Here is a 14,265-nt window from a genome sequence, read left to right on the forward strand (position 1 = left end):
ACTAGCATCTTCTTTCTAAAGGGCTGCCTTCGTAAAAGATCTCCCTGTAATAGGAGATTGGAGAGGCTGTGAGTATGCAGCTAGATCAGCATCAGCATCAACAGCACCGGGATAGGGAACCAAATTCGAATGCTTCAGATTTTACTGGAAGCTACTTGGCACAGCCTAAACAAGAGAAACACAACTCACTTCCGCTTGGAGGCACAGATATGTCATACGGTCAGCGAGGGACAAAGGGAGAGTGACATGATCTTTGCTCACAGCCCGTATGCCATTTAGCCTTATGCTGCTGGTGGATTTAAGCTGCCTTGTTAATCTGTACCCCAAAGCTTTAATTAGAGACTCGCAAACCACCCACACAATCTTCTCTAGCAATTGATTGCTGACACTTCTTGATCAGTAGCTGGGCAGCAGAGAGAGAAAAGGGGAGCCCGGAGCTCTCTGACTGATCTCAAAGGCGATCTAGGGGAGGAAGAAAGCGAACAGGCAGACACCCCCCCCCCAGCCCCGTGAAGCAAGGCGAACAGAGCAGAAGAGAGAGAGAGGCAATCCTAACACAAACTGTGAGCTGCCTAGGAGAAACGGCATCTGCTGAGGATGTCAACATCGCACGGCTGGCCCTGCTAAGCCTTGTCAAGCTGGCGCAGATGGGCACCGCAAGCTGAAATCAGCTCTCCATGGAGCTGCATCTGCTCCAGAGATGTTTCAGCCAGAAAAAAAATGTCCCTTTGATACGAGATCTGTGAGGGGAAAGGTGAAAGAAGCTCTGAGATCAAATGATAAGGCAGTTAAGTCTCTCAGAAAACAAATGTGAACCGAAGTTGTAGAGCAGGGCTGACCTGGATGACTGAGGATATCCACAGACATTCAGCTTGCCTGCAGGAGCTCTGCTTTTATGCAATATTTTTTTCCCCCAAGCTGAGAATGGCTCCTTCCCTTGTGACTTTCTGGCAACTTGTTAAAACCTGGATGTTCCTTATGGCCTTAAGAGATTAGAATAGCACTGTCATGTGGATGGGATGTGGCACCATGTACTGTATTGGATGGATTGCTGGAATTCTATACTGTTTGCAGGCATCCCTTGACCACAGCTGGGACCAAAATTTCTGTTGCTAAGCAAGGCAGTTATTAAGTGGGTCGCACCCAATTTTATCACCTTTATTTCACCACGGTTGGACCATGGTTGTTACGTGCTGTTGTTAAGTGAATCATGCAATCATTAAACAAATCTAACTTCTCCCGTTGACTCTGCTGGCTGGGAAGGTTGGCAATGACAATCACATGATTGGGATAGCACTGGGATAGCAATAACACTTAGACTTATATACCGCTTTGTAGTGCTTTACAGCCCTCTCTAAGCGGTTTACAGAGTCACCATTTCGCTCCCAACAATCTGGGTCCTCATTTTACCCACCTCAGAAGGATAGAAGGCTGAGTCAGCCTTGAGCTGGTCAGGATCGAACTCCTAGCAGTGGACAAGTTAGGCTGCAATACTGTGCAATACTACTAACCACTGTGCCACCACACCTCTTATGCTGTGCTCGGATTCTGCAACTGTCATAAATACATGCCAGGTGCTGGGAACCCAAATTCTGATCATGTGACCATGAAGATGCTGTGATGTTTCTAAGCACAAGGACCAATTGTAAGTCACTTTTTTGGGGGTGTCATTATAACTTTGAACAGATACTAAAAAAATCATTTTAAGCCAAGGACTATTTGTATTGTGCATATTGCTGTACGCTGCTTTGAGTCCATTGTAAATGAAACCCTATAGATGATTCATTCATTCACAAAAATGGCATATACACTCTCGAGAATTAACTGTGTCCGTATCTTCATCACTATCAATGTTAAAAACTGTGATGGCACAGTAGTTAGAATGCAGTAATGCAGGCTAACTCTGCCCACAGCCAGGAATTCGATCAAGGTTGACTCAGCCTTCCATCCTTCCGAGGTTGGTAAAATGAGGACTTAGATTGTTGGGGACAAGATGCTGACTCTATGAACCGCTCAGAGAGGGCTGCAAAGCACTGTGAAGCAGCATATAAATCTAAGTGCTATTTCTATCTATCTATCTATCTATCTATCTATCTATCTATCTATCTATCTATCTATCTATCTATCATCTATCTATCTATCTATCTATCTATCTATCTATCTATCTATCTATCTATCTATCTATCTATCTATCTATCTATCTATCATTCCATTGCCAGGAATTCAATCCTGACCAGCTCAAGGTTGACTCAGCCTTCCATCCTTCTGAGATCAGTAAAAGGAGGACCCAGATTGTTGAGGGCAAGAGGCTGACTCTGTAAACTGCTTAGAGAGGGCTGTAAAAGCACTGCGAAGGGGTATAGAAGTCTAAGTGCTATTGCTATTTTCAATGTTATCTTCACAAAGCATTGGGGTACTAAATGAATCATTTTAAGTCAAGGGCTATTTGTAAGAAGTATACTGCTACATGCTGCTTACAGTCCATCGAAACTGAAATCCTATGGAAGATTCATTCAGAAAAGTGACAAATACACTTTCGAGCATTAACTCTCTCCGTACCTCCGTCATTATCCATGTTATCTTCACAAAGCATTTCCATTACAACATTGCAGCCCGTTCCGCTCCAGCCCACTTGGCAGACACAGTGCCATCCATTTTGGTCAAGGGTACACCTTCCATTTCCATAACACAGACCTGGGCATCCATCTGCAAAGACACCACATAAAGAGAGCATCATGCATTATCTTGGCTGCAAAACAATACACCCGTTGACAATGGGATTTTGTTTAGACAACTGCATTAGGTCCTCTCTTTGGATAAAAGCAGTTCACTGTTCTTCAAGGCCATTCATGAATTTTATAAGGAAATGAAAAACAAAAGCTCTCTCTGGAGCTTGCCATACCATTAAATGTATGTTTATGCAGAGTATTTAATAGATTTTTTTTTTCTCTCCCAGTTCTTTCCTTTCTGTGCATCATGTATGCAATGTCCCTTAAACTGCTTTTCCCAAAGCCTCAAATGGTTTAAAACATCATCTAAAGTATTTATGTCAGCATCTAAGGATTTCTCAAGAACGAGTCTTCACACATTGCTCACAATTTTTAATGGGATTTTTATTAGGGATCCAGCTGATCTTTTCATTTAACTCTTTGGATATGAAAATCCCAAACTGATTGCCTGGAGATTTACAGATCTAGAAAAAATGGACCACATACATCACTATATCAAAGAACTTTTTATGAAGTTTATCATTGGTTGTAATAATACAATAAGGATTCTCATGCACTCTTCTCTTAGTAATGCCTTAGTAAAGTTTCAGAATCTGTTCTGGATTTATGGCACTTAAACTGTGGAATTTCTTGCCTTAGACATTCTCTTTTGTGTTTTCATTAACTACGACTTTTCTGTCTATGAAGCTCTTCATTTCCCAGACAAATTTCTGCTTACACAGTATTTATTATCTGCTTTCTTTCATGGCATCTTCATATTTTTCGTAACTGAATTCTATTTTCTTTTCCTATTTTTTTAAAAAAAGTATTGATATGTTCTACTGCTTCCAGTTTTGGTGGCCATCATGAATGATGCGGGCAGAAAGAGAGTAAGTTGCAAATGTTCATACAAATTTCATGATCCCTAACCTGCGTGCTCAAGGAAGCATGGCAATAGCAGAAATTAGCTTTCTCTAACCTTTCACCTTCAGAGAAGACAGTTTCCTAAATCCCTGTATAAATGTAATTCTATTTAAACAATACAATATATTGAGATTTATAAGAACAAAATAAAAAGGAAGAAAAAAAACATTCCCAGGCAACGCCGCATGCAAATTCTTGAGCGGTGCCATATGGTTCTAAACTATCTTCAGCCTGCTGGGTTGAGAAGTGTGAATTGCAATGCTTTGGTTCCCCCACCACCACCCCCTTTTCCATCTTATACTCATTGAAGCCTGATTTTCAATGCAAGAAGATGCATCTAAACGGGAGTTGCTCGCAGTGTTCTGAAGCTCCTTAATTATGCTGTATTGATTAGTATGTCTGAATACTGACAATAAACTGTGAGCCAACAGCTACATCTAAAAGCAAATAAAAAATTAAAATAATGTATTTTAGCATGCTTACTGTGCTCCTCAGTTCCTCATCATAGCAGACAGTATGTCTGGATGCTCTTATCAATATTTTCTTACTAATGGCCAGTCATAAAACACCCATTTACTAGGTAAAGTCATTCCTATCAATTCTCTAGAGCAGCCCTAGAAAATTCTCAAGCATTTCAGCTTAGTTTTGCTGTTTTTTTCTGTGTGAAATGGCAGAGCTGCTTCTTCTTCTTCTTCTTCTTCTTCTTCTTCTTCTTCTTCTTCTTCTTCTTCTTCTTCTTCTTCTTCTTCTTCTTCTTCTTCTTCTTCTTCTTCTTCTTCTCCTCCTCCTCCTCCTTCTCTTCCTCCTCCTCCTCCACTTCTTCTTCTTCTTCTTCTTCTTCTTCTTCTTCTTCTTCTTCTTCTTCTTCTTCTTCTTCTTCTTCTTCTTCTTCTTCTTCTCCTCCTCCTCCTCCTTCTCTTCCTCCTCCTCCTCCACTTCTTCTTCTTCTTCTTCTTCTTCTTCTTCTTCTTCTTCTTCTTCTTCTTCTTCTTCTTCTTCTTCTTCTTCTTCTTCTTCTTCTCCTCCTCCTCCTCCTCCTCCTCCTCCTCCTCCTCCTTCTCTTCCTCCTCCTCCTCCTCCTCCTCCTTCTCTTCCTCGTCCTCCCCTCCTCCTTCTCCCTTTCTTTCTTCCTCCCTTCTCCATATGGTGCATATGCAAGACCCAAAGACCATATACTGTAAATAGAGAAAAGTTTTGAACTTTTGATTCTGTTTTTTCCTACAGTATCCAGGGTGGGTTTGTCTCTATTTGTCTGTTGATGGCTGATTTCTCAGAATGCCAAAGTTCCAGCAATTCTGTAGCATTATGAATGCACTTGGTCTTTATATATATTAGAACTATACTGTAAACATGCTATTAAAAAATAGCACTCCTAGATGAACACAATAACAAAACAAGCATAGCAGTAAAAAAAAGGAAACAGTGGCCTTGAAATTGTTATAAACAGAACAATTCAAAAAACCTTGATCACAATTGTTTAGTCATCATCTTTGTCTTCTTTTTTTTATTAAAAAATAGAAGAATCAATTTAACTGTTCATTAAAAATACATACCAAGAATCCAATTTCAGTTTCAAGATCCAATCCAATTTCAAAGTATAGTACTCCTTCCAGAATTGTATAATAGGTTCAACCCGACAAATTCATAATTGCAACACACCAAAGCAGAGAATAACTGGATATGTGATTAATAGACTGCATTTCTGTGTCATAACTTTTGCTAGCGCGTGCCTCATTATTGGCAAAGGATATGCTGTGTACTCTCTAGCATTTTGTAAGGTCAGTGATGGAGTTTGTAAGAGGGGAACTGTCAACTTTATTTTGCAAGAGTGTTGAGCATTATTCTCACCACCCTAGTAATGCGAGAAGCACCTTAGGCTTTGTTTCATATCTTCTGAACCTGAAAAACACCTTCGAATGAATAATTTATCTGGCAGCTCCTTCAGCCGTGACAATTTAAATACACATTCTAAATGGGTTGTGCGTTCACGTGGGCCCACAAATTCAACTGTGGGAGTGGATCAGAAACCAAGCTACTGTACTTGGGAAGAAAAAAACAACACATGATGTGCAATCAATGCCCACTTTCTAAACTGCAAGATTTTCACTGTCCTAAAACTTCAACTCGGTTACAACATTGTGGGGAAAAAATAAACTTTCAAACGGTTCTTAAAGGTGACAGTTAAATAGTGCCCAGACTTGGATTGGTTGAAACAAGTCAATGAGGTTCCATCCAAATGAAATTTAATTGCAATTAAGTCAAATTAAAACCGGTGCACAAGATTAATCCTCCTCATTAATTTTCCCCTTCCTTCGTATCGACATTGTGATTGGGGACTGATTTTTAGAGGAATTCCGTGGGCCACAGTTAAATTTGGAAGTTTCAGATGGTGCCTCCCTGTTCTACAATTGCAGAATTGAAGTTCAGAAAAAGAGAGAAAGAAATATTGTGTATCTTCCACGTGGCCTTCTCTTCCTTGCAGTTCTCACATTCACAGCTTTTCAACAAATGGTGACTTTACCACAGAAGGAAGCAGAATGCCAACCCACTACATTTATGTACTGAAATGAAAACAAATAAATCTTTCTGCATTAATTTGCCATTCGGTTGATGGAGATTAAGAGCCTCTGCTGTGTTTTAAACAGGCTATTTACGATCTGTATGAATGGAAACTACCATTAATCTAATCCTGTTACCTAAGTAGCCATTAGAATGGGTTTCCAGTGGAAACAATAAGTACAGTGTTTTTAATCATTATTGTTATCTGTCTAAGGGTGCTGTATTGTCAGTTTGAAATACAGACTGTGCTCAAGATATACCCGGGCTCCAATTCTTGTATAAGTCTGTGCATTATTAGCCTTCCCCCCCCCCCCCCACAGACCTACCCAGAACATACAAGTCTTGAACAAAAAGAGATGACTCTGTGTAGGACCATGGTGGCGATCCTATGCAGAGCCCTCTCTGTGGGCACGCGCGCCATCGCCCCAGTCCTAGGCCTTCAGCTGGGTTTTATAAAACCTTTTTGCTTTAGGCCTCCATGTGCAAAAAAAAAAAAGGTTCAATCAATCAATCAATTTCAATTTCTCGCAGGAAAAGAAAAGATGTCACAAAGTTGGAACTGATTGATTGAACCTTTTAGTTCCACCCAGTCTGCTGTTACCACCGCAGCCACACCTACCCAATGGGCCATGCCCACCCAATGGGCCACGCCCACTTGGCACCTTACGATACATAAGTGTGTTTTGTGTTGCAGTTTGGGCACTCGGTCTCTAAAAGGTTCACCATCACTGGTGTAGGAGAAAGATAGGCAGAGCTTTGGGGGTGGAGTCAAGAGAGGAATAAGCCTGGAGTTGTTACATTCCCACAAGCAGCCCAAACTCGAAACTCTCTTGAATTCCAATAACTCTTATCTAGCGCCAATTTAGTGCTGATCCCTGCCAGGAAACTTCAGACAACATCCTGCTTCTTATGAAAGAAACCATATTATATGGTTTTGTGCTTCTAACTGTGCACCACTCAGAGTCACTGTCAGTGTGAGATAAGGTAAAGGTAAAGGTTCCCCCGCACATTGCACCACTCAGAGTCACTGTCAGTGTGAGATAAGGTAAAGGTAAAGGTTCCCCCGCACATGCATGCTAGTCATTTCCAACTCTAGGGGCCGGTGCTCATCTCCATTTCAAAGCCAAAGACCCAGCGTTTGTCCGAGGACATCTCCGTGGTCATGTGGCCGGCATGACTAGACGCCAAAGGTGCACGGAACGCTGTTACCTTCCCACCGTAGTGGTCCCTATTTTTCTACTTGCATTTTTACGTGCTTTCGAACTGCTAGGTTGGCAGAAGCTGGGACACGTAACAGGCGCTCACTCTGCTACGCGGCGCTCGGGATTCGACCCGCCAAACTGCCGACCTTCTGATCGACAAGCTCAGCATCCTAACCCACTGAGCCACCACGTCCCTCCAGTGTGAGATAGATGGTACCTAAATTTGATAATCTGTTTAACATTGAACCGAGAAGATAAGAAGTAAAAATGTAGGGCTTTATTTTTTAATGGAAATCCAGAAATTAAGCAGAAAGAGGAGCTCAAACGAAACTGAGCAAACTCCATTCTCTTGATAAAATTCTGGTATGTAGCCAACTTGTTCTTATTATATTAAAGAGCCATGTTTCCTGCATGCAATTAAAATATTTATAGACAAAAACACTTTGGGAACTCCTGAACAACGATTTGCCAAGACGTACTAGTAACCGACTTGGGGGAAAGGTATTATTTTTCATTAAAATGTAACAATTGTATTTCTACAGCTAAGGAATGCCTTCTGAAAAGATCTGAGAATTTTAGATTTGTATTAGAAATATAATTAGAAATTAGCCTTGGGGATAAAGGAAACAAAGATAAATGAACACTTTTAATAACTTGGCTAATATTTAAATCCTATAAAGGCAGAGAATATAAGAATCAGTGTATTTAAACTGTTTCATTTTCTTAAATTAATTTAAAGTGGATATATGTTTTCTAGCTATTCTCTTGATATTGTTTTGTACAGACTCACTATATCAAAGAAGCTCACTTAAGCTGATCTGGAACAAAGGAAGGCTGCTGCATTTAATTTTCAGGATGTCTAGTGAGGATTTTTTTTTCTCCAAAAGTGCTACTTACTTCCCCAAGCAGGGGAAAAATAGGGAGTCTGCGTCCCAGATCTTACCTGGACAGCTTTGCCTTCAGAAATCACGGATGCTCCATTACTGGAGGTTTTTAATAAGACACTGGACAGTCACTTGTCTAAAATGGTATAGGTTCTCCTGCTTGAGCAGGGGGCTGGACTAGAAGACCTCCAAGGTCCCTTCCAGATTCTGATTCTATTCTATTCTATTCTATTCTATTCTATTCTATTCTATTCTATTCTATTCTATTCTATTCTATTCTATTCTATTCTATTCTATTCTATTCTATTCTATTCTATTCTATTCTATTCTATTCATAATGGGTTAAGATCCAGAGTGATGAAAAGTTCAGAAGGCTAAAAACGAAAGTTTCTTTTACCTTCTGAACTAATGCAGTTCAGTGGTTTAAGAGAGAGTCTTGAACTCTGGGATTGAAAGTTGGCCAGTGGAGATGACTTTCTGTGGAAAGCAACATTCTGTGTCCTCTTGTGAGGACCTGTCCGAATCTTTGTCGCATTGCTTGATGCACACTTTGCTTTCTCCTGGATCTTTTCATGCATGAAACATTTTTATGGATGATCTTTGAACTGTTGCTAGAACTGTGCTTCACACCTGGCTGGTGGTTGTTTGGCTAGAAGGGAAACAATTTTCTGCAAATGGCAGTTTCTTAATGGGGTGTAAGGGGAAAGCTAGTCAATGAAAGTTTTTTCCCCCTACGCATTTCCATGAGCAACTTCACCCATTAAACATTCTCTTTGCCATTCTAGCTAAGTGACAGAAGCTCTGCAGAAATTATTTTTCACAGGTATCTTCTTCTGACTTCTAAAGAAACAGATTCACTTCTTTCACTTCTTCTTTCCTCAACCTGTTCCACAACCGTCTCGCCTTATGGTTTGAATTCACAGGGATTTGATTTTGTTTTGGAAATTAAAGCCAAGCCCTTCCTTATCCACAACAATCAGACACACCTTTTATTTGCAGAAATATAGACAGCTAAGAGACGTTTCCAAAAGAAACTGACTTACTAAACTTACAAGGAAACTGCAGAGGGATGATCAAGAACTCTTTTTCATGGCCCCCAAAACTGGAAGTAGAAATAATAGGTACAAGTTGCAGTGACCTAGATTTTGTTGAAGTATAAAGGGGGAAAAAAACAACTTTCCAACTGCAAGATCTGTATAACTGCGGAGCATTTTATCTCTGGAGTTCTCCATCTCTGGAGGTTTATAAGAGGCTGAATAGCCAGCTTTGACTGATCCTTTAATTGGTTTTCCTATGCACTGCAGAGAGTCAGACTAGAAGACCTTTGTGCTTCCTTCTAACTCTGCGATTCTGTGGTTCTACATCTGAGCTATTTCTCCCTCCTCTTAATGCCCTGTGAGTTCCAGATGCATAACCAAAAACTAAGCTGCGTTATGAGTGCCAGAAAGACTCAGAGGAGGATAAAGTTTAGGCTGTTTTCCACATCTTCTCCATTTCCCTCGCTGGCCTTGTTATCCTTTTCAGACTCACAAGCTGTTTGCGATAGCACCCACCACATCTTTTAGCTTTCAGAAGGACATGGATACGAAATCAGACAAAGTCCTTTCAAACAACTAAGCCAATTCCTCCAAGGAGTTGTGTCATCCACAACACAGCGTCAGCTTACATAAGACTTTAGAGAGCTTCCTTCTCTTGCCAGTTTCAGCCAAGACGACTTCAGGGAGCTGTCTATGGTGCTGATGTCCCTGACTTTGCTTTAAAGGCACTTAGTTTGACATATCCCAAAGAGATTCAGCCTGACTCCATCCACTGCCCCTTCTAGGCTGGAGACCTGAGAGAATAGTTTGACAGCCATGAAATAATCACGCCCCATCTTCCAGAAGCCGAACTGTCTATTTAACTGCAGCTCTGAAGCTTTTGTTTTCAGCGTGATAGAATTTAGTGTTCTTGATCCAGGCACAGTGCAATCCAAACTGAATCGAGCTACATGTGTCAGGTTTGCAATCATGAGTGGGTACTAGCTTGCTTTCAGGTAATTCCTTGAGCTATTCCAGTTTGGGTCAGGTACACCCAAATCTCACCTATGGTACAGTGGTCTCCTTCCCATCCAGGGCTGCATTCGCATTTCCCATCTTTGCACTTTCCATGCTCCGTGCAGTGAGAGTTACATGCCCGTTCTTCACAAGTGGGCCCAATCCAACCTTCTTCACATTGGCACGCTCCTTTCACACAAACACCGTGGGCACCACAATCCAGGGTGCAGAGCTCTGTGAGAAATACAAAACAGGAGATCTAGTTATTTAAAAAAATATTTAAAATTGGGACTGTTTGGTGTAGTTCCGTAGTTAAAGAGCTAGCTCAGAAACTAGGAGACTCTGAATTCTAATCCTACGTTAGACACAGGGTGACTTTGGGCCAGGCCCTCTCTCTCAGCCCGGCCCACCTGACAGGATTATTGTTGTGGGGAAAATAGGAGAAAGAAGGAGTATTAGGTATATTTACTACTTTAGAGTTACTTATGAAGTAATAAAAAAATCTAATACATAAAATAATATTAAACATACTGACTCCTTGGGATAAGAAAAATAAGTATATGATTCTGAAGTAGTTTAATTTAACCAGCCCTCTAGGAGGTCTATAGGTCAATTTAAACCTGTACAGGATTCTCTAAACAACCCAAAACCAGCAAGTTATTATAGTTTATAATTCATACTTTGTAATAGAAATAAAATCCTATTTCCTTAACATTTGCCTTATGTCCCCCCCCCTTTCCCCCCGCCTCAATGAAACTGTTTTTCTTTTATTAGACTTTGGCATTATCAGGAACAAAACTAATGTCACTATATTGAATTCTACACATCAGTCTTAAAATGTCAACACGTTTTCATGTGCAGATTGTGAGAGAAGGAACAGCAATCACACATACTGGGCCTGACCTTGGATCTCCATTTAGTCAAGTGTTGACTAAATGCACATCGGAATTGTGTATAGAAGTTGTTTCAGTAAATGTGAGCTGTATCCTAACAAACAGACAAGACGGGATACACATTCAACCATCTATGGGCATGATCCAGCCGAAATCTGTCTTCCCAGGTTTTTAAAAAACTAGGTGTAATGGAATTACTAAAATCAGAATGGCGCTAAATGCCGGGTGTCCTAATCTCAAAGGAAAGAAATTTGGTCTAGTGGTTAAGGTTCCAGGGTGGAAACCAGGAATCTGTGAGTTCTAGTTCCACCTTGGGCATGAAAGCCAGCTGGGTGACTTTGGGCCAATCACCAGGAGATGGTAAATTATAGTCCCACTTTAGGCATGAAAGTGCCTAGGTGAGTTTCGGTCAGGGCCTGTCAGCCCGATACACTACACAGGGATGTTGTGGGGAAAATAGGAAGAGAAAGGAATCTTAGGTATGTTTGTCACCTTGAATTATTTATAAAAAATAATAATTGGTGGGGTAAAACATATCTAAAAAATAAATAAAGGTTAACTTTAAAAAATTTGCAGATCCAGGGCCTTTTCAGAGCAATGTTTCCTGCAGAAAAATCAGTGGGATATAAAAACCCTGTTACAATTTAAAAGGTGAAGCATAAATATATCCTCTATGTTCAAAAACAAATCTGTTTTTTGCCAACCTCTTTGCTGGTCTGGTCTAGTCTAGTCGCTGATCCTGAAATTTAATTTATTTTGCCTCTGGGAGGTCTACTCGGATCCCACTATGTAGGGTTTTTCTCAGCTTTATTAGCATAGTAGGAAGCTTTAATTGGTTGAATGATTGATTATTCCATTAAAACTTTACAGTGATTAATCAATAGGGGGCAATTTGGTTTGGATGATAGAGAGTTAACGGCTTTCCTGCTATACTTCTGAGACCTCTTTGTTACTTTAAAGGGAACAAGCTACAATGCTTTAAAGACAACCTTCCCTTTTAAAAAAGAGGCACTGCCCATTTTTTAGGTTTTCCGTTACCTGAAAGAAAGGTGAATAAAGTTTTATTTTTGGTTTAAACTGATTAGGTTGCTACACTAAAACTTCTCGTGAGGGGGCTGAGTCAGTGAATCCAATATTTTAATCAGCGAGAGCAAATGTTTAGTTGATTAACCAGCTGATTAAAGCTTAATGCATGCAATGTTAAATATAAAGTAAACAACTTTAAATAAGCTTCACCGCACAATTCAGCTTCATTTCCAGTAATTATCAGGGTTTGTTGTTTTTTTTTAAACTTTAAACTGTCAGAAAACTATGTTAAGATGCAGCTGTAACCACAAGCTAAAATAACAACATCTGTTAGTTTCAAGAGGCAGTTCCTAGGAACTTTCTCCTTCTCATCAAAAAAGTAGATCACAATTATATATTCTCATTTACATGAGCAAAGGAATCTCATATACAGACCTCTGTGTTGTTAAATGTTTCAACAAAACCTGTTATCAGGTGCAGTATTTATTTTTAACAGGCAGCACAATTGCAATTTGCAAAAGTCGTAATGATATTTCAGGTGCCGACAGGTATAGTTGTAACTTACACCAGGGTTCATTTGGATTTTAAGGATCGTAAGCAGCAACATTAGTTCATGTTGAGAACTAGTGACATATCATAGTTCATGACATATCAAATGATATATATAGCAGGGAACTGGACTAGAAGACCTTCAAGGTCCCTTCCAACTCTGTTATTCTATTCTATTCTATTCTGTTCTGTTCTGTTCTGTTGTTCTGTTCTCTATTCTATTCTATTCTATTCTATTCTATTCTATTCTATTCTATTCTATTCTGTTCTGTTCTGTTGTTCTGTTCTGTTCTCTATTCTATTCTATTCTATTCTATTCTATTCTATTCTATTCTATTCTATTCTATTCTATTCTATTCTATTCTATTCTATTCTTATTCCGTATTCTATTCTATTCTATTCTATTCTATTCTATTCTATTCTATTCTATTCTATTCTATTCTATTCTATTCTATTCTATTCTATTCTATTCTATTCTATTCTATTCCATTCCATTCCATTATATTCTATTCTATTCTGTTTTCTATTCTAGTTTTCTATTCTATTCTATTCTGTTTTTTATTCTATTCTATTCTGTTCCTTCCATTCCATTCATATTCTATTCCATTCTATTCTATTCCATTCCGTTCCATTCCATTCCATTTAAAGATTCTATTCTATTCTATTCTATTCTATTCTATTCTATTCTATTCTATTCTATTCTATTCTATTCTATTCTATTCTATTCTATTCTATTCTATTCTATTCTATTCTATTCCATTCCATTCCATTCCATTCTAATGCCATTTGAGTAGAAACTACATTGATATGATGCACTGCAGAGTTATTTCTCAACTTACAAATCATTCATTTAGTGTCCATTCAAAGTTGCAACAGCACTGGGGGAAAAAAGTGATCTGCAACTGGTCTTCGCACTTATGACCACAGCAATATCCCTGTGATCACATGATAAAAATACAGGTGTTTGGCAATGGCCACACATCTAAAATGGGTTGCAGTGTTCTGGGGTCGTGTGATCACCATATGGAACCTTCCCAGCCAGTTTCCAACAAGCAAAATCAATGGGGGAAGTCAGATTTGCTTAATGACCACCTGGTTCACTTAACAACTATAATGATTTGATTAACAACCAGGGCAAAAAAATAGTTGTAAAAATTGGGTGCAGTTCACTTAACTGCCTTGGTGAGAACCATTGTGGTGCAGCAGTTAGAATGCAGTATTGCAGGCTAACTCTGCCCACTGCCAGGAGTTCAAACCTGATGGGACTCGAGGTTGACTCAGCCTATCATCCTTCTGAGGTCAGTAAAATGAGGACCCAGATTGTTGGGGGGAAAAGGCTGACTCTGTAAACAGCTTAGAGAGGCTGTAAAACCCTATGAAGCAGTATATGTCTTATTGCTGTTGCTATATCATCTATCTATCTATCTATCTATCTATCTATCTATCTATCTATCTATCTATCTATCTATCTATCTATCTATCTATCA

At 39.6% G+C, this 14,265-nt stretch overlaps 1 protein-coding gene across 1 annotated transcript in view; it reads right to left on the reverse strand.

The window, feature by feature from the left end:
- TENM1 (teneurin transmembrane protein 1) overlaps positions 1-14,265 on the reverse strand; it is a gene marked incomplete at its 5' end in the record, with an annotated part of 270,481 nt that overhangs the window by 95,195 nt on the left and 161,021 nt on the right. The window contains 2 exons of the mRNA XM_081336372.1: positions 2,560-2,706; positions 10,359-10,544. Of these exons, the coding sequence (XP_081192498.1) occupies positions 2,560-2,706; positions 10,359-10,544 (333 nt within the window). The remainder of the gene's footprint in view (positions 1-2,559; positions 2,707-10,358; positions 10,545-14,265) is intronic.

This window comes from Vipera berus (genome assembly GCF_964194415.1).
Source record: "Vipera berus genome assembly, chromosome: 11".
NCBI classification, from domain to species: Eukaryota; Metazoa; Chordata; class Lepidosauria; order Squamata; family Viperidae; genus Vipera; species Vipera berus.